This window comes from Gymnoscopelus braueri, assembly GCF_963280865.1.
Source record: "Gymnoscopelus braueri genome assembly, chromosome: 2".
Taxonomy (NCBI): domain Eukaryota; kingdom Metazoa; phylum Chordata; class Actinopteri; order Myctophiformes; family Myctophidae; genus Gymnoscopelus; species Gymnoscopelus braueri.
Window position 1 is genome coordinate 55,851,287 of NC_137604.1, and position 20,927 is coordinate 55,872,213.

The 20,927-nt window shown below is 41.0% G+C and overlaps 1 protein-coding gene across 1 annotated transcript; it reads left to right on the forward strand.

The window, feature by feature from the left end:
• The first annotated feature begins 752 nt into the window (after positions 1–752).
• LOC308100529 (actin-related protein 2-A-like) lies at positions 753–20,380 on the forward strand. The gene is made up of 9 exons (XM_080449595.1): positions 753–868; positions 5,653–5,763; positions 6,349–6,564; positions 7,999–8,071; positions 11,520–11,656; positions 12,080–12,229; positions 14,178–14,323; positions 16,216–16,348; positions 17,149–20,380. Exons 1-9 carry the CDS (start codon positions 821–823, stop codon positions 17,317–17,319), a joined length of 1,185 nt encoding a protein of 394 aa, XP_080305721.1. The 5' UTR covers positions 753–820; the 3' UTR covers positions 17,320–20,380.
• The last annotated feature ends 547 nt before the right edge of the window (positions 20,381–20,927 follow it).

The window sequence follows — 20,927 nt, forward strand, 5'->3', positions numbered from 1 at the left end:
GTTCATCCCCAGGTTTGCGGAAGTAATTTCTCTATGGAGAATAACATTGGGTCATCTTAGAATCGTCTCATATAAGAATTGTGGTCCAAAAATAAACACCGCGTGTCGGCGTTATTGTCAGGGAGGAGGTTCTGTATCGTTTATGATAGTCAGTCACTTATATTTGATACAGTCTGTTTCTGGCGAAAATGTAACTAATTCGGCGGAAGTAACATTAGCGTTTTCTCACCGTCAGTTGATGCTTCATATCCATAAGAGTCAACCCGCCGGGGTCATTTGTTTATTTTTGGAACACAGTTCTTATTTGACGCGATATTAAATACGTCTATGGGATTCAGAACGGGGGTGGAAAACTGCGAACCAGGTAGACAAACAAAGGATGTGTAAATGACGTCAGACTTCGGCGGTCTATTGTAGTAGTAGTGTGTGTGTGTGTGTGTGTGTGTGTGTGTGTGTGTGTGTGTGTGCGTGCGTGCGTGCGTGCGTGCCTGCGTGCGTGCGTGTGTGTGTGTGAGAGTTCGTGAGTGCGTGTGCACACATTGCTGAGCCAGCTATGGCTGCTATGGGGGCTATAGCTATCTCATTGAGATAGACAGAACACTTTCGCATTCCATTCTTACTGACAATGGGAGTCAACGCTAGTGTCATAATAACTCTCTTTATACGGCTCTGGTTTCCGAGTTTGCTCGTTTTCAACCCTCTCGCGAGATCAGTGACAGTGTTTGCCGGGATGGCGTTACTTCCGCCTTCAAGAGGATAGTAGTGCAGCTAGAGGCAGGGAAGCTGCTGCTGGGTTCAGGTCCAGAGGATACAAACAAACATGGACAGTCAGGGACGGAAAGTAGTGGTTTGTGACAATGGAACAGGGGTAAGTTTAACGACCGACTGCATTGCTATGCTATATTTCACAGAGCCCGCGTCTTTTTTTTGCGGCACAATCGGGGATAATCATCAGTATCACACACAAACAGGAAGTATCGCCGTTAGCCAAGCCGGCTAAACCCGTTAGCATTGAATGGGTGGGTGGGTGTTTTAGTCAATGGAATGTGTGTGTGTCAGCTTGTCAGCTGGACGGGCACACACACACACACACAACACACAGACACACACACACACACACACACACACACACACACACACACACACACACACACACACACACACACACACACACACACACACACACACACACACACACACACACACACTGAATAATCACAACATCCCTAATGGATTAGGGCTGCTGGGATCCTTTAGGATTTGAACGATTCCCGGTTCTTTAACGATTCCCTATTAACGTCGGTCCGATTCCTTAACGGTCCCCTTTAACGATTCCTACAACAGGTCTGTGCGCGGTTTTCAATCTTTTTCATGCCAAGGACCCCTAAATTGATATACATTTGCCCGCGGACCCCCATCTGAAAATGCTTTGTGCCAGGGACCCCCAGAAAGATTTGAGTTAAAAATGTTCGCTTTAAAAATGTATATATAAATATTCAAAGATATGCACACAAATTCAAGATATTTTAAGTGCCGCGCTATGAGCTTGTATATCTGCTAGAATAGCCAAAGCCAAGTGGTTAAAATCATATATCTATGGTTAAAATAATTGTGACGCTATGTTGACTAATTGGACCCCCCCCCCCGGTACCCCCGTACCCCCACCCTTAGAAGTCTCTACTCTTGAGAGTGTACAAATGGACCCTTACGGTCCAATTTGGTTCCATTTGTACACTCTCAGAGTTATGGTGGTCCTTGAAATTAACACGTTTGAGAACCACCGGTATTGTAATTGTACCGCAGACGTGAAGCCCACAGTCACACCAGCTCTCTGACAGTGTGATTTAAAAACCGGTTCTGAAAACGGTTCCAAATGTGATGATGGAACCGATTCCGGTTCCTCAATGCTGGATTCACTCCCTCCGGTTCCGGATCCCGACCCTACTTTAATGACAGGCCCCAATGCATGTGTGTTTAACACAGGGGTCTTCAACAGGGGGTCCGGGGCGCCTAGGGGGTCCTCAGTCAGAGCTACTACAAATCTCCGCCAAATCTGTGTGTGATAGGATCATGTTTTTTTTACATTAACCACTTGAACCCTAGCCATCCCTATGTCTGAGTGGAACATTAGCCAAAATTAGCAGATCCACAGGCGTTGTGAGCTTGTAGATCGGCTATTTTTGGCAAAGAGGTTTGGTGTGTAGGGGTAAAAAGAAGAGCAGACCAAGTATTGCTGGTTCAAGTGGTTAAATATCTGAACATATACATTAATCCAACATACACAGATGATAGTGTTGTCAAAGTCTATGAAGCTGTCTAAGAAATCTATGAAAATGTTTAATCTGCAACACAATTGTATACAATATGTAGTGGGGGGGTCCCTGCTTCATCTTTCTCAGCTATGGGGTCCTTAGCCTGAAAACGTTGAAGACCCCTGGTTTAACATGAAGGAGATACTGCTGACTGTCTCATAAATAATGTCATATTCTTCTCCATCACTTCGCTATAGTTAGCGAGTTGGCTATAACGTCTGTGATCAGCAGCAGGAATTTATTATTAACGACTAATTATCCTCAGACTGGCCTTGTAGTTTGACTAAAACCTTTGCTATTAAGGGACTTCATTCAATAATTGTCTGGACTGTTGCCTGAGGCGGAAGTTCAGTTCATAATACCTTTTTTTTTTTTTTTTTTTTTTTATTATTTTATTTTACCTTTTGTGTCAAGACAAGAGACAATACAGTGTATAACAGATGATACCAAAAACACTACGCCATCAAAACAGACAAAACTAGTTGATAATACCTTAACATTAAATGGAATTAATAAAAGTTGAATTGGGTCACATGTCTTGTGTTTTTGTATGTATGTATATAAATATTTTTGTTATGCATCTACCTAAAGGTGAATTAATGTGTAATTAGTTGCGGTGAAGTAAGCAACAGCGCATGTCTGTTGTCAGTGAGGAAGTCAGAAACTATTCTTCCATGTAAGGCAACTTGTCACCTCTCTCTGCTCTCTGCAAGAGCTTACAAAGTATTTGGCATTCGTGGCTGTTTGAATGTTGAAGACCTGCTTTTTCCCATTCTTTTGCGGTAGTGTTTTCTCTATTCATTCACCGAGTTGTTTTGGTGCATCTCCAAACAATTGTTTGCTCCTTTAAGGAGCTCTTTGATTGATTGAATACTTTTATTAACAGTTTGCAACAAATGGTGCTAAAAGGATAACACAAAAAGCCCCCTGAGGGCTTGTTTCCATTGTGGTCCTGTGCAGTGGTGGAAGAAGTACTCGGATATTTTACTTCAGTAAAAGTAGCAATACCACAATATAAAAATACTCCCTTATAAGTAAAAGGCCTGTGTTCAAAATGTTACTTGAGTAAAAGTACAAAAGTATTGGCATAATTTTTATGCCAATACTTAAAGGTAGGGTAAGTGATTTGCAATTATTCAAATAATTGCAAAACGGGTCTATGTTTTGATAGTGCTCGTTACTGTAGAGTGTCCTGTCCATATAAGGAGTCTCCATGTCTCTACAGCTCTTTATAAAACAGAAAATGCATTTTCGTTTCAGTTTCAGTTTCATTTCCAATTTTATCCAATCAGGATAGAGAACTCAATCAGGATATAGATTAAACAAGTGAAATTGGAAGTGATGACACTAAGAAATGAGCAGGCAAAATTGGAACTGGAACACTATAAAAATGAAGCTTAAAGATGGGTACTTTCTCCTGATTGGCTGAGATTTTGACACCTACCAGAAAATGTATTTTCTGTTTATTAAAGAGCTGGAGAGACAGGGAGACTCCTGTTACTGAACAAACACTCTATAGCAATGATTACTATCAGAATATAGTGCTTTAACCTTTTAACAAAATACTTTTTGTTTTAACCCAAAAATATCACTTACCCTACCTTTAATACAATACTTAAAGTACTAAAATGTTTGAAAATAGCAGATCTACAAGCTCATGAGCTTGTAGATCGGCTATTTTCAAATAGCCTATGTATAAATTAGGCCTAAAGTGGTTAATGTATTAATATAATAATTCATATCTGCAAAGTAACTAGTAACTAAAGATCTCAAATATTGTAGTGGAGTAAAAGTACAATATTTGCCTCTGAGATGTAGTGGAGTAGAAGCAAAATTATTGAAAATTGGACATACTCCTGTAAAGTAAAAATACCAAAAGAAATGTACTTAAGTACAGGACTTGAGTAAATCTACTTTGTTACTTTACACCACTGGTCCTGTGTATCTTCAATTCTTCGAGAATGCTACAGAAAATGTCAAATTAAAATAAGTTTCCCTGAAAGAACATTTAGAATGTTTCTTATTATTGGTGTAGTCTTTGCTTTTCAGTTAGATAAGAGTGTATTGTACAGAGACAGGAGGAAGCTGTGGGCAGAGAGGGGAAACCTTATGCAACACTGGTCTCCGGCCAGTAAACCAGGGACATTTCAAACATTCGGTTGGTGCAGCATCCACTCAGCTGCCAGTATGCCCCTAGAATAAATATTTTTGTCATGAATAAGAATGCAAGTAGAGATTTCCCAGCACTGCCGCGCTCTGAATTTAAGTGTTTTTGTTCTAAGTGAAGGCGCAGAACAATTTAAGTTGTCAGATGGGTCATTATGGTCTATCTTTAGTACTTGACTGTTATCTCACTATTCATTTTGTCAGTATGAAAGACATGCTTAAATAGGTCTCTCTCTGCCTGCTGAAATGGACATCAGTGGGTGCTAATGAGTGATTTTTGTAGCTATTTGTTTGTATACTTACCTTGCACACAGTCAGCAACACTACTTAACCTCAATAAAGAAGGTTATTTTTTAAGTGTGGGCATATCTTGTTTTATTTATTGTTAATTTGATTATTAGAAGAGATGTATGTACAAATATAACGAGTCCAAAGTTGCCTTGGTCGTAGACCACTACTAGGGATGAGAGCTTAATGTTTTTGTCCTTTTTATCTGTAATGTCCCTGGCATAGTACTGGACTGTATATCCAGTATAGTTTAGTGTGTTAGAATTATCATGTTTATTGTCAGTATATTGATGTGTGATAGGATGTTTTTAGTTTAGTGTTTGATACGTATTATGTCTGGCGAAAAGTAGTGATGTGACCCAATGTTTGCTGTTATGATACCTACTGTACTACTGTGTCTTTCCTTGTGTTTTTTAACATATTTGATATTTTTCATATTCTTGCATGCGGCTGAATTAGCCATCAGCAGGCAACCCTGAATTATTATGATTATTTTTTAAATCAGTAGAATATGTTTGTGGTATTCTAGATCAGTGGTTCCCAATCTGGCGGTCGCCAAATTATTATTGGGGGTCCCCAGGTGATTAGCTTAATGTGCAACATTATTTTCTCATTCAACAGTAAACAAACCAACATGCACTATAATACCAATTTGGTAAAATTGTCAAATATTACGAAAGAAAGAGGCAAACATTGTAAAAAAAAATCGATCTACAACTCACTGTGAGCTCACTGCTCACTCCCAGTTCAAATATGATTATTTTGGGGGGTCGCAGCCTAAAACGTTTGGGAACCCTTGTTCTAGACTAAAATACTAATATGTCATACATTATAACTCCACAAAAGTCGATAAATGTTACTTATGTCATATTTTGTCAATTCCCAGTTTGTCAAGTGTGGCTATGCAGGCTCCAACTTCCCAGAGCACATCTTCCCTGCATTGGTTGGCAGGCCAATCATTCGCTCCACAGCCAAAGTCGGCAACATCGAAATCAAGGTATAGCCTACAGTACCTATCTCAGCCTGGTGTCATGTCATGCAGACATTTTACCCTCTTCCTGCACTCATCTCTCACCCTCCAAAGCGCCAAAACAATAGAATAACAGGAAATTGTTTCTTGAATTGCTGCTGTGTGCATACATAAGAGGAATGATTTTGCTTGTCAAAGAGAACATGCTTGTTGTGTAACCGCCATTTATTCGTATAGCCTTTAATCACGGTTTCCATGTTGAAAAATGTTCATACATTTTCAAGCAGATCTACAAGCTTACAACACGTCACTTTGTGACGCGTTGAAAGCTTGTAGATCTGCTATTTCAGTTACTTGTCATCTCCCCTGTGCAATTTTCGATTACGAAGCCTAAAAGGCTTCATTATGTTCCCATGTTCAATGCCAAACACACAATTAAATCGTTAATCGCAATTATTTGAGCGACAATTAATCGTCAACTTAAATTTGTAATCATGACACAGTTCTAGCAGGTATGAGAGTCAAGTGCAAAATAAAGAAACCGTAGCATCAGGACAGGTTTCAAGAGTCAGAGGTGGCTCCAGGGCTGACGATCTCTTGACCTTTTTCCAGGACCTGATGGTCGGGGACGAGGCCAGCGAGCTGCGCTCTATGCTGGAGGTGAACTACCCCATGGAGAATGGCATCGTCAGGAACTGGGACGACATGAAGCACCTGTGGGACTACACCTTCGGCCCGGAGAAACTCGACATCGACTCGCCCAACTGTAAGATCCTGCTCACTGAGCCTCCCATGAACCCCACCAAAAACAGGGAAAAGATCATTGAGGTTTGTGCTGGAGGTCTTTTTCTTTCTTTCTTTCTTTTTTATCTAATAATTTCTGTGTATTTGACATCATAGTCTAATGCAGTGGTTTTCAACCTTTTTCATGCCAAGGACCCCTAAATTGATATACATTTGGCCGCGGACCCCCATCTGAAAATGTTTTGTGCCTGGGGCAGAGAAGATTTGTGTTTAAAAAGTTCTAAATTCTTCAAACACCTTCAAGATTTTTCGAAAATGTTCAAAAATAGCAGATATACAAGCTCGCAGCACGGCACGAAGTGACACTGTGAGCTTGACTGTGTGACGTGTTCTGGAATAGTGGAGCTGAATGGATGTCATCACTCACTTATCTATTAGGCCTACTAAGCATTTTCAACAGAAAAGCAGCCCCAGACCACTGACTTGAGAATAACCCAAGGGCACACTGTGTCTCTAATGTTCTTTTAAGGCACTTAACAACTCTTATGCCATGCAGGGTGTCTGACTGTAAGACAAAGGACATGACAAGAGGATTGATGACTCAATGTGATATGTGTTGTCAGCCACACATCCGGTTCCACTTTCTATGCATTGTAGTAGTTGACAGCATACTGAACTCTGCATGGAACCGTTTAGCCAGAAAAACTATTCCACTCACGGCACGCGTTTGTTTGTGGCTGCCATTGAGAAAGTAGCAGGAAATCATATTTATTATGTGAACCATCAAACATGACTTGCTTTCCAGCCTAGCATTGCTTATTGTATGAAAGATGGTCTGATTGTGGGTAAAATAATATTTAAAAATAAAATGTATTGTTGCTTTGATTAAGATAATTTCCAAATAAGTTCTGAATGCTTCCTCTGCCTTTCGTAATACTTTTCTAAAGTCTTATTAAAGTACGTTTTTAAATCATTTATAAATCCACACGGCAATGCCATGTCTCACAGAAGAAAGCCTCACTGCTGCTATCATGGGTGACTCCTTTCAAACCTGCCTCAGTCCCCAGCACTTCTGCTGCTGACAGGACACACTAGAGCTGCTTAGTTCAGTGCTAAGGAACCGCAATTCACTTGGCTAATGCAGGCTGGGAGCAGCCACCAGAGGTCATTCATTTATGAATGATTCATACTGTACAAGTCCTATCAACATGTGCACTAAGAGCCTGCTGTAACTCTGGCATATAAATATTAACTTGAGTCTAATGACAGAGACATCTTGGTTGTATAAAAGTTTCATGCTGCTGCTATTATTTCATCTAGATGAGTTGCTGCAGTATATCTGTTTTTAACGATTGATATTTTCATATTTTAGATGCCAAATTAGTTTTGTCATAGCATTTCCTTCCCTTGAAACACAAATGTCATGTTCATTGAACTACAGATCCTGACAAAATAAAGGTAAGAAATAATGAACCATGATTGTGACCCATATTTCTTCTTTCTTCTCCAATCCGTCAGGTGATGTTTGAAACCTACCAGTTCTCAGGGGTGTACATTGCCATCCAGGCTGTCCTTACTCTCTACGCTCAAGGTATGTTCACTAACTCGTTCTGGGCCTTGTAGACATGCATATTGGGGATATGCATACTTGTATATTGGGGATATTACTTTTTAATTATTATTCATGTTTTCCTAATCACATTTTTGCGAAAAGAAAAGTAGGGAAGGTTATTGCAGATAAGAGAGATGCATCTTTTACATTAAAAAAAAAAGATACATAAAAATGTGTGGTATTCCATTGTGGATAGCCTCTTCAACACTTCACAATCACCTCATTTTAATGATACCCTTGTCCTTTTGGGCAGTTGACAGCATAACAAAGTATTGTTGCTGTCATTAAATTTGTTATTTATTTTAAATAAATGAATGCCCTATTTTATACTTTTTCATATGACAGTGTGGCACAAAGAGAGCGCAAATAGCCCATCTACAAGCTAAAATCGTCGCCTATAATACCCAAAATAGAGAAGCCAGGTTGAAAGTGCACGGTCGGTGAGTTTTATGAATATTTAATCAATGAAAAGCATTGACAAGGGGGGCATGGTGGCGCAGTCGGTAGCGCTGTCGCCTCACAGCTAGAAGGTCCTGGGTGGAGGGGAAGGGAACTGGTTGGAATAACGTGTTCCTTCCACGCACTACGTCTAACCAGGGAAACTCTCCTGTCAGGTGATAAGAAGGTCAGTTGGCTCTCATGCATTGAAGGAGGCATGAGCTCGACCCTGGCCTTCCTAGGTTGGCAGAGGGAGTGTAGTGCCCATGATTACATAGAGATTGGCACTGGTAGTAAAAAAAAAAAAAAAGCATTAACAAGAGCTTTGTCTAAATAATAACTACATTGATTGTACCCATTGGAACACAGGTTATTTTCCCCCCATTTCCTGAAAAGTAACGGTATTGGAGACATGCAGAGTCTCCGCCCTACCGTGAGCCTCGGGGCGACTGGTTTCCCCGTCGCTCAGTGGTCCTTCTGGCCGATCTACACGGTCACAGCTTTTTTCTGTTCTGGCCCCACAGTGGTGGAATGAACTCCGCACTGATGTCAGGATAGCAGAGTCACTGCCCATCTTTCGCCGCAGGCTGAAAAGTGAAAACCCACCTCTTCAGGAAACACTACCCTGACCCTTCCTCTTAGCCTTGCCTACCTGTTGTCAATTATTTGTACGAGCTCTTGTTTTATTGGATCTTGTTTATTTGATACTTATTTGTTTTAGCTCTTGCTCATTTGATTTTCCTATTTGTCTCATCTGTTTAAGAAAGTAGGTAGCTGATATATTGCACTTTTGCCTTAACGCTAGGTATATTCTTAGTTTCTTGTTTTAGAAGAGAATGCACTTAAGATTCCTAGTTTAACCCATTAAGACCTGAGGCTGATTTTTTTTTGTTCAACTTCTAAATCCTAACTGTTTTCTGAAAAAGAAACATATGTTGGTACAGTGGTGTGTTCAAAACCTTGTCATGTCAAGGACCCCCAAAATTATATGTATTTAGCCCCGGACACCCATCTTAAAAAAAATTTGTTCCAGGGACCTCCAGAAGCAAAGATTTGAGTTAAAAATGTTTCGCTTTCAAAAATAGCAGATCTACAAGCTCATAGCACTGCACTATGTGCCGTGCTATGAGCTTGTATAGCTGCTATTTTTTAATGGATAAAGAAATCTAAAATGACACAGATGCGTTCCCGGTCTTCATCTATCTGAGATTTCTGCTCAATAATACAATTGTTTGTTCTATAGAGGTCTTTCTAAGGGCTCAGTGTTTTGGCATTAAACTAAACACAGCTGTGTAAAGATTTACTAAGGGAACACAGATATGATTCTCTCGAATACATACGCCTTTCATCAGGCGGATGAATTGGTGGTTTCATTTATATATGGGCAAATTGTCCTTGAGCAACACGGCAAACCGCTACAAATATGTGCTCTACTCCACTATCTGTTGGGTTGGGACAATCTTTATGGGTAAATAACGAGCCACGAGTAAATAATCCCTTTTTTCAATTCCTACATAAAAAATAAAATCACTCCTGCTCTCTCTCACTCTCATATATAAAAATAAATTTAAAATAATTTAATAAAATTTTAAAGTGTTTCATAAATAAAATACAATTTATATTAACCCATTAAGACCTGAGGCCGATTCTACAAAATGTATTCTAAATTCGAATTTTTGAAAAAACGTGTTACTATGTCAGTGGTTCTTTTTCAGGTCAAGGACCCCAAAATGTATTTGTCCGCAGACCCCCATCTCAAAATATTTAGTTCCAGGGACCCCCAGAAGCAAAGATTTGAGTTAAAAATGTTTGCTTTAAAAATATATATATTCAAAGATTTGCACATATTTTCACGATTTCTCAAAAATACAAGATAATACGATAATACAAAATACAAGCTCATAGCGCGGCACTCGGTGCCGCTCTATGAGCTTGTATATCTGCTATTTTTGAATAGCTAAAGTGTAAAATAATGACACAGAAGTCTAAAAATGACACAGATGCTTCTCCCGGTCTTAAAGGAGGAGTTCACCCAAAAAAATACTTATTTTCTATCAATTACACACCCCATGAAGCCTTGATTTCGTGGATTTATTTTTGTTTTTGTGGCATTCCTAAGACAATAATTTGATGACTGTGTGTATTTCCGGTAGGAGACACAAATAATCTACTTTGTGTCTCCTACCGGATACATTAGCCGGTAGGAGACGGGAATCAAATTATTAGCTTAGGAATGCGACAAAAACAAAAAATAATCCATGGATTCAAGGCTTCATAGGGTGTGCAATTGATAGAAAATAAGTAATTTTTTGGGTGAACTCCTCCTTTAAAGGATTAAGAAGAGTAAACAATAGCAGATCCACAAGCTTGTACGGTAGATCTATTTTTACTTTGTGTCCCAGGCAAATGTCTAATTTCTCTTTTGGATCTTGAGCAAAAAGGTTTGGTAACCACTGCTCTACTCTGACCCTTATTTACTTTGTAATTGTCCTATATGTAATCACTAAAAACATCAAAAGCCTGATTTACATTTTGTTGCACGGTGGTGACGCTCACCGACAATAGCCAATCTACAAGTTCACAACTTGTCGCAAAGTGTAAATTAAGCATACTTTGAAATTGAGCACATGTGTGTTTGCATACGTGAAGAAAATAAGTGATTATTCATTCATATTAATTGATTAAGCTGTATGGAAAGTGGTAAACCACTCACGGGGGCGGCAGTGGCTCAGGTGGAAGAGTGGCCGCTTGGGAATCGGAAGGCTCCCGATTCCCATGCCCTTGGGTTAGTGTCGAAGTGTCCTTGAGCAAGACACTGAACCCCTGATTGCTCCTGATGAGCGGATTGTTTCCTCCGCCGGCATGTGTCTGTGTGAATGTAATGCACATTGTAAAGCACCTTGGATAAACACGCTGGATAAATTTACCATTCACGTTTCTGTTCTGACGTTTATTGTAATAATTTATTTTTTTATTACTATTGTTTTAGGACTACTAACTGGTGTTGTGGTGGACTCCGGAGATGGCGTCACCCACATCTGCCCCGTGTACGAGGGCTTCTCTCTGCCTCACTTGACGCGACGCCTGGACATCGCAGGAAGGGACATCACTCGCTACCTCATCAAGGTGCCGATACCCCCTCACAGTGACTTAAACATATGGCCAACATCCCTTGTTTCAGCCGCATGAATGCAGGAAGTACATTTACACACATTGTACCCTACATACTGGTACTCATCGTACAATAATTGCACTTGCACTACCTTTTGATCTTTTAATTTAAATGTTAAAAGGTTAGGAACAATAAGCCATGGCTTCAGCCCACACATTTTCGGTCTATGTTCAACTGATTCTATCAAGTAAATGCTTTTTACTTCTTGATTTGCTTTCAATGACAACTACTACTACAGTATAACATTAGTTGTCAAAGTACAAAGAGTAAATACAAGGTAACAAATGGGTGGTCCCAGTGACCGCACTTGTGATACTTCACAAGTGCGGTCACTGTCACATTCTTAAACTGCATTCCTGCTGTACATTGTGTGTTAGCTGCTGTTGCTGCGAGGCTACGCATTCAACCACTCCGCGGACTTCGAGACGGTGCGTATGATGAAGGAGAAGCTGTGCTACGTGGGCTACAACATTGAACAGGAGCAGAAGTTGGCCCTGGAGACCACAGTGCTTGTGGAGGCCTACACGGTCAGTATTCTCATAGTCTCGCGTAGCCAGACAACTATTCCACAATCTCTGAATGCTATATAGAGTCTGGAACTACGCCTCCCGAAATCCGAGTCCGGAAGCTGCCATTTCCGGTCACAAAAATATATTTTAAAATATCTTTACTTTTTTTACTTTTTTATGCAGCAAGCAGCAAGCTATATATGCTTAGATGATTTTTTTTTATTTTAGGATAAATCTGCGCGACTGTAAAGACTAAACGGAAGTGGGGGAGGAGATTTGAAAATTGTGGGAGGCAACAGTTTGGCCACACGAGGTATTCTCATCCGGCAGCAGCGAGCCCAGTCTATGCAGGCCAGCTGCATGACGCATGAGTTGAGGGCAGAGAGGGAGAGAGCTCTCGTTGGAAGCTCTTAAGACCACAACTGCATCGTTGCTTTGTGTTGCTACGGACGTTCCTTTTCCAGTCTGCATGCCTAGTATTTTTTGCTTGGCAAGGCAGTTGCCACCGTGTGCTTGGCGCCAAGCATGCATTGGATTTATCCAGCGTATGCATTAAATTAGACCCAAGCAGAAGTGGGGTTAAAGTTATATCCAATGTTGCTGGCTAGAAAGCCATCACAAAAGTTAAGACCTGAGGCTGACTCTACAAATGTCTTCTAAATCCTAACAGTTTCAAACCTTTTCATATCTAGGACCAAAATTATATGTTTTTGACCGCGGACCCCCATCTCATTATATTTTGTTCCAGGAACCTCCAGAAACAAAGATTTGAGTTAACGATGTTTGCTTTAAAAAATATATATTCAAAGATTTGCACACATTTTCAAGATTTTTCAAAAATAGCAGATCTACAAGCTCATAGCGCGGCACTCGGTGCCGTGCTATGAGCTTGTATATCTGCAATTTTTGAATAGCCAAAGTATAAAATAACGGTTTATGTGGTTACACAGATGGGTTAACTTGAACGCGATGTGAGCAGTAGCTTGGTATTCTATACATAAAGCCCAATTAACTTCCAATTCACTTTCACTTCATCCGAAGAACAAATGCAACCATACAGATTTCAGGAGGAACCTCAATACGTCCCAAGCCCCTCTCAGCTCTGCTTTAACCATAACATAATTTCCTGTGTGGGCCAGAGTCCTGGCCTCACATGCTGACGTGGCGTTTTTTGGATTTCCTCTTACTGAGTCCAAACTGGAGCCATCAGTGGAGCCTTTATGCTGTCTGCCACGTACTGTCCCATCAGTCTGTATGAAAGACCCACTGTCTGTCAGGCCCCTGCCTCCAACACAGAAACTCTCTCTTAATGCAGCTGACCGTATCAAAATACTGGCCATTGTCTGCTTCTAGATGGCCACAGAACAGCCCTTGTGGTTGTAGTGGAAGAAAACATGACATCCTTAGGTCCTAGTTTAAATATACAGAACAATGAAAACAGTGGCCCTGCACAGAAAAACTGGCTGAAGTAAAGAGAACAATTATTAATGGAAACGATGTGTTTTTCCAGGGGGTCCCCAACCAAAGTAGTTAGGTTTATCACTTTAACCCTATTTTATACTTAGGCTTTTCGCAAATAGCCAATCTACAAGCTCACTCTCACCGTGTTGCACCGTGACGTGTTGCGCAATGAAACATTTTGAAAAATGTGGTATAATTTTGAAACCGTTTAACACTTCCCTCATGGCGGCTATCTATCCAGATTGGGCGGGGGGGTGGGGGGGGTCTGCAGACAAATACGTATACATTTGTGCGTCCTTCTTTGACATAAATGTTTGAGAATCACTGATTTAGGTTATCAAATAGATGCATCCTACCACAAATGTCATTTGATTGGACCTCTATAAGTTTCACCTGTAAATACTGGGATCTCAGGTCAGCATTGATCAAAATAGTTCATTTGTGTTATAACTTGAGAATCTTTGGATTAAAGTGACATTTTCTTTGTGTGTGTGTGTATAATCAGCTTCCTGACGGCAGAGTGATTAAAGTAGGAGGGGAGAGGTTTGAGGCTCCTGAGGCTCTCTTCCAGCCCCATCTCATCAACGTGGAGGGGGTGGGTGTGGCTGAGCTGCTCTTCAACACCATCCATGCTGCAGACATTGACACCAGGTATGCTATGAGGAATAGTCACATTCCTGAGCCAATTATTTGATCATAATAATAAAGATGCTAATGTATCCGGTAGGAGACACAAAGGAGACTCTTTGTGTCTCCTACCGGAGAGACTGCTGGATATCAAATTATTGGTTTAGGAATGCGATCAAAACAAAAAATTCTCCATGAATTCAATGCATCATGGGGTGTGTAATTGATAGATAATAAAGGCCTCTACACACTGCCCGACATTTGAAATGGTCGGCGAGTGAACAGATCGTTAAGCATTTCACATTGCACGAGTTTCTCTCTTGAAATCGTGCGAAATATATCGTTGTGATTCTCGCACGATAGATTGGTCGCCGACAGGGGTTCACTGATTACAAGATATTTCACCACGATGTGATCCCGACCCAATACATACATTTGTTTTTATTCCAAACGTCTCACGAAAACGTGAAAGGCTCCCGTGATATATGCGCGAGACCGAGACAGGACGCTAATGATTGACATTAAATAATTCTCAATTTCTCTGTATTTCTCTCTCTCTCTCACTCTCCCTCTCTGAAACAAACGTTTCAAAACAAAAGTCAACCAGAGTCCAATTCAGATCAGAAGCAGTGTTGCCGTGTCCGCTTATTATAAGCGAGTTTCTTGTAAAAGTTGTGTAGTTGCTTATTTGGCTTTATTTCTTAATGTTGCTTTTTTTCTTTGAAAATAGTTGCGACGCGTTGTGAGCTTGTAGATCGGCTATTTTATTTGTATATAGGTTTAAAGTGCTCATGCAGCCTATAGTTTGTTGGGCTTGTTTTCATAGACCTGGTTGCTTATTTCTCGCGCAAAACCTGGCAATACTGTTCAGAGATACGTGCGTCACACACACACACACACACTCACACACACACACTCACACTCACACTCACACACACACACACAGCGCTCTCTCTCTCTCTCTCTCTGTGTCTGCAAGCCCTATTCCTCAAACAGCCCCATCGTCGTGCAGGCTCGCTCACTCTATCAATCTGTTTATCATGTTTAAACTAATACAGCAGGACTGGACTGTCTGTACGGTAATATTGCGGTTCTATGCGGGAGGACTAGCCACGGTGCGTCTCTGTTGTATTAGCCTGAGGCTACGAGCTCAATCGATGGTCTTGAAAGGCGGAGCCTAACACAGCCGCCCGAATTTGTGCGTGGCTTCCTATTGCTTCACCAATCTATGTCCCCGCCTCCCCTCCCCTCCCCCCCCCGGCCTGTGCCCGGAGCACGCTGACGTCACCAAATTTAGAGCGACGCCCCTCTGCACTCTGATTGGTTAGGAGATAACAAGGTCTAAGACCATCGTTCCTGCATGGCTCCCCCAGGCTTTTTTTCTTTTGTAACAAAAAAAAAAGCATGGGTTTCCGAGGCTACTGTTGTATTAGACTCAACAGTGAATCATGCTGATAATAAAATAGTTTTCCCACCAGCTACCTCGCTGGCTGGTACTGTGCTTTGATTGGCTGTAGCACGGCTCTCATCGGGTCCGACAAGCCCAAATATCCAACATGGTAGAAAAGTAAAATGTATCTGGAACCGCTCGCCGAGCGCAATTTATCGGGGTGTTTCTTCTCGGAGTACCTTACACACTGCGCGATCAACACCTCGCCGAGGAACGACCGATCTGGACTGAGATCGGTGGTTTTCTCGGCGATCACCAAAAAATATCCCCGAGAGCCATATCGGGTCAAATGTCGGCCAGTGTGTAGAGGCTATTAGTCATTTTTTGGGTGAACTACTCCTTTTAACTGTTTTTTTTGTTTTAATGGATATACTGTAGTCTATTTGGACTGAATCCTTCCATCAGGAGACACTTCCCTCTTCCTTGTCGTCTGTAAAGTTACACACCACCCTTTGTCTGCCGGCAGGTCTGAGTTCTACAAACACATAGTTCTGTCCGGAGGCTCCACCATGTACCCTGGCCTGCCATCTCGACTGGAGAGGGAGCTCAAACAGCTCTACCTGGAGCGTGTCCTGAAGGGAGATGTCGACAAACTTTCAGTAAGCTCAGGGATCCTCATACATTACACATTTAAATTTCATCCCTTCACTATTTTATTTTTTATTTATCGAATCCTGGATTTTAGTTTTTTTTTCCTGCAAATTTCCATCACATTTTCCTGTTTTGTGTGCAAAATTGTCAGCTCTAGCTGAGTGGGTAGAGAGTGGCCTTCTGGGAATCAACATTTTGAACCCTGGCGCACCCACAATACGTGTCTTTTAAGTTTCCCTGAGCAATACATTAACTCCTACCGGCTCCCCTCATGCACTCGTCATGGCCATCTGAGCAGCCATCAGCTGGGTGAATCTATAAAAGCCATTTCCCCCTCCCCTGGGGACCAGAAACAACTCCCTCCCTTGTAGCAAGAGCATTAGTAGAGCGTTCATCAAGACCTAGTTCTATGGTGTAGTTGCTGTATTAGCCACTAGATGGCATTGTTGCTTAAAATTGAATCCGTGATTTAGCTACGTGGTCTAAATATGGAAAATAATATATTTTCTTTTTTTTTCTTTTAATTGTCAACTGGACTACATGATTTAAAAAAAGATGGAACTGTTTTGAAAGGCCAATCCCTATGAGGTTGTGGACTTCATTTGAAGCCATGTTAGGATACTTTTGAAGTCCCTGCAAAGCAAGTGAGGCAATTCTGACCTGTAATTATAAAGCAATCATGTATTTGCTTCTTGGATACGGGGGGAGAGAGAGTCTTCACGCTTCTGATTTCCTTCTTCTCTAATGCGGTGCTTTCTCTCTCTCTCCTTATCGCTCTATCCTGATTTCCCTTCCTGTATCTGTGCAGAAATTCAAGATTCGGATCGAAGACCCCCCACGGCGTAAACACATGGTTTTCCTGGGTGGGGCTGTGCTGGCTGACATCATGAAAGACAAGGACAACTTCTGGCTGACGCGAGAGGAGTACCAGGAGAAGGGGATGCGTGTGCTGGAAAAGCTGGGGGTGACTGTTAGATAAAGACCCCCCCCCCCCTCCGCCCCCTTCCCCAATGCAGAGACACACCCCCCCCCCCCCCCTCGCCCTTTCTTCATCCTGCCCTCCCTCCCACCTATCTCTCCATTCACAAGTCCAAACTCTCTTGTCTTGATAATCATTTATACATCGCTCACTGCTATGGTTGCCGGGCGGGCAACTGTACCTCACTCTATTCTTAGATTTCACTCGGCTGTGCGTAGAGGAATGATGGATGCGTTACGCCTGATTTATAGTCTTGTTGCGCGCTGGTGTCTCGCACTGGAAATAGCCGCTCTACAAGCTCACAACACGTTGCGGTGCGATGTGTTGTGGGCTTGTAGATCTTCTATTTTCAGTGCGAGACGTGATGCACAAACCAAGTATGAATCAGGCTTGGCGGGTGGAATAGTTTGGATAGATGGTGGTGGGCATGGGAGGGCTGATTTAAATGCTACGACCACCAGGCTTTTATGTCCCCAGGAGTGTCATATTGCCGATGCGCTGCCGATTCAATTATTACAATTCTTGAACACAAAAGGATAGTATTGCAATTCAGTACTACAAAAAAATATGGCAACTGTTGTGTTATGGAAGAAAAAGGGAGGAGGGAGTGGGAGTCCCGCACACTTATCTTCACTTTTTTTCTTTCCGAAAAACTTCAAATATTATATATATATATATATGAAGAATTACAAAAAATGGATGTTGCTATATACTGTACATAGCAACAACAACCCCAAAAGGGGTTCCCGTCTTGAAAGGTATAGTTACAAATAGAGATTCCCGCCCTAAATGGGTTAAGATGCAACGTTTCGGTCGCTCGGACCTTCCATCAGGCATAGATAACACAGAGATGGAATTTGTTGGAGGCAGTGTGAGGTGTTGTGTATTTGAAATGCTGCAGGAGGTTCAAACCCTGACAGCGCCATGATAATAAACTTTATTTGTATAGATGCCTGATGACGGTCCGAGCGACTTGCATCTTAAATAAATACATTTCCTTTATAAGTGAAGATAGTGTGCGGGACTCTCCTCTCCCTCCTCCCTTTTTCTGCCATAGTCAGTAGTCCTACTCCGACGCACCTGTCCGTTCGTAGGTGTGCAAAAGGACATATCCTCAAACTGTTATGACTCATGAAGTAAAAAATTATGATATAAAGATCATGTTGTAGGGCAATAAAACTTCAACCTGTTTCAAAATAGTTTTTTACAAGCAAAGAAAAATATTGGTATATCGTGAAGAAAAGTATTTCAGTATTGTATAACAGTGTTTTACAGTACTGTGCTACAGTATGTGTTTTCCACCTCCTTGCCCCTTTTTAACGCACCTTGCATGGGAAACGTTGATTCTGTCTGCCCTTCTAATTTGGCTAAAACGTAATCCTAGGATTTTCACGGTGAAGTCAATAATTATGATTACCAGTGATGTGTTTATACATACTGTAGCCTATTATTGGATGCCCTGTAATCTGGTTTTGTCTGGGCCTCCGTTTTGACTGGCAGATATTTGAATTCCCCCTTCTGCCTACGTTGGTCTGTTTTCTCTGTTGGGCTACTTGCTTGCACCTTTTTTGAGTATTTCTGTTATGGATGGGTAACATGCCTGTCTCACCCCAGAGTTTGGAAATGTTTCAACTCAAAGAGCAAGTCAAACTTCGAGGGCAGAAACTCTAGCTTTTTCTTGAGTGTGATAATTCAATCAGTAGTTTTTTTAGTTTTTCTTTCAATCTATCATGCCTTTCTTCCCAAATGTTGAAAACCTGAATTGGGGAAACTTTATTTTTTTTATGTTTAATGAAGGCTATGTATTTGTTAACTCGTCCAAGAAAACCCCTTGCGGGTTAAAGTTGAAGATGTTTAATGTTTTGGGTCAGGGCGCCTTTTTTGAATAATAGCAGAGTTCTCCATTGCATTGAGTTTCAAATATATGAACCTGATCATGGTGGACTTTATTAACAAGAGAACAGTTGCCATTCCCTCACAATTACAAGGCATTTCATTCCACTAATGGCAACCTCTGCTATGAGTTCATTCCAATCAGATTCTAATGGCAACCGCTGGCTGTTGTTTTTTTTCCCCCTTTGTCCCTAATAATTTGCTGATGTGTTGTTGATTTTCTGTTGTTTTAAAGGAGACCAGGTTATGCCTTTCTGTGAGGGACTGTTATTCATGTCTTACTGTCTTGTATGTCTGTTTTTGCGGTGCATTGTTCTATGCACTCTGAGAAAAAAAGTAATGTGTCACAAATCAAGCATCGCCACGGCCATTGGGCGCACATTCTGTTTCTGCCCTTAACAACTGATTTGGGGACAGCTGTTCCTCTCAAAACCCAATCTTAGGGCAAATGGTTGATTTTGATGGCCCTCGGTCAGATGTTAAGGAAACAAACCATATGTTTCAAATGGAAGTCACCTTTAGACCAAAAGGATCTACCACTTTTGTGCTTGGTCTAGGAAAGGGAAGGAGTTGAAGATGGTAACGTTACATGGTGCTAGGATTAGTGGTATCACAGATGCTCTTACAGAATGTAATTGACCATATTGACGATGGCCATTTTGTTCTTAAATCACACCCGGTGGGTGGGAGTGCTCTGATGTCATAAATGGCTGCCATGTGAATATGGTCAATGATACAGTCAATCTTATTAATTTAAATTTGGTAAAAACACGCCTCTGTGTTTGGAACTTACCACTTTTTCTTTATAGTTCTCATGAATTTTCACTGTTGGCTCTAGTGAAGGTGAATTTGTGGTTTTGGGATTACAAATGGTTGGGGTTACTGAAATAATTGTAATATTGATCATTTGGTGTCAGTAAACATGGAGACCATGTAAAAGCTGGTATTTGCGGTTTCCGTTTTTTGGCTCATGTATTTTGGAGGCTCTCAACGCGCAATATATAGATATATATATATATCAGTATAATTTCCTCTTGACAAGATGGTCATCCAGTGCCAAGTACAGTTATTATAGCTGGATCTTATTTTTGGTTGTCCTTTTTATGTTTTTGTTTTTCATAGCATAACTGCCGACTGCTGATTTAAATAAAGCAAAGTGATTTATAAATATCTCGTGTTCCGTCTTTGATACTCAATAATATGTAAGTTATACACCTCTACATACAAAAAATATTCATTAGTACACCGACCTCAGGGGTGTGTCCCTCTTTGTGATTTAACAGTGTTGCTATAAAAACTGACTGCTTGGAACTGTACCTAAAAGACAGAGTTAGAAAGATGACTCATTCACGTGTGGTTATTCACTGACTGGGATATAATGATTCATCCACCGCAGTGCAGAATTTATAGTAATAGAAGTCACAGAATAGGAAATAATGAGTAGAGCAGTGATTCTCAACCTTTGTAATTTAAATTTCAACCCCCAATTTGATACTTTCTTAGGCCATGTATCACCCATTTTTGCCTTGTTTATGCTTTATTTCAGAGCGGTCCATGTTGAGAGGAAGTTAACCAAGGACTGAGAGAGGGACCTTTTTAATTAAATTTGTTCTTTAAAAAAAATAAAAACATGGAAAGGGATCCATTACTTATAGTAGGGCACTTTAGAGGCTCTGTGAGCCCCCGAAAAACACATCTCTGTAACCTGTTTTTAG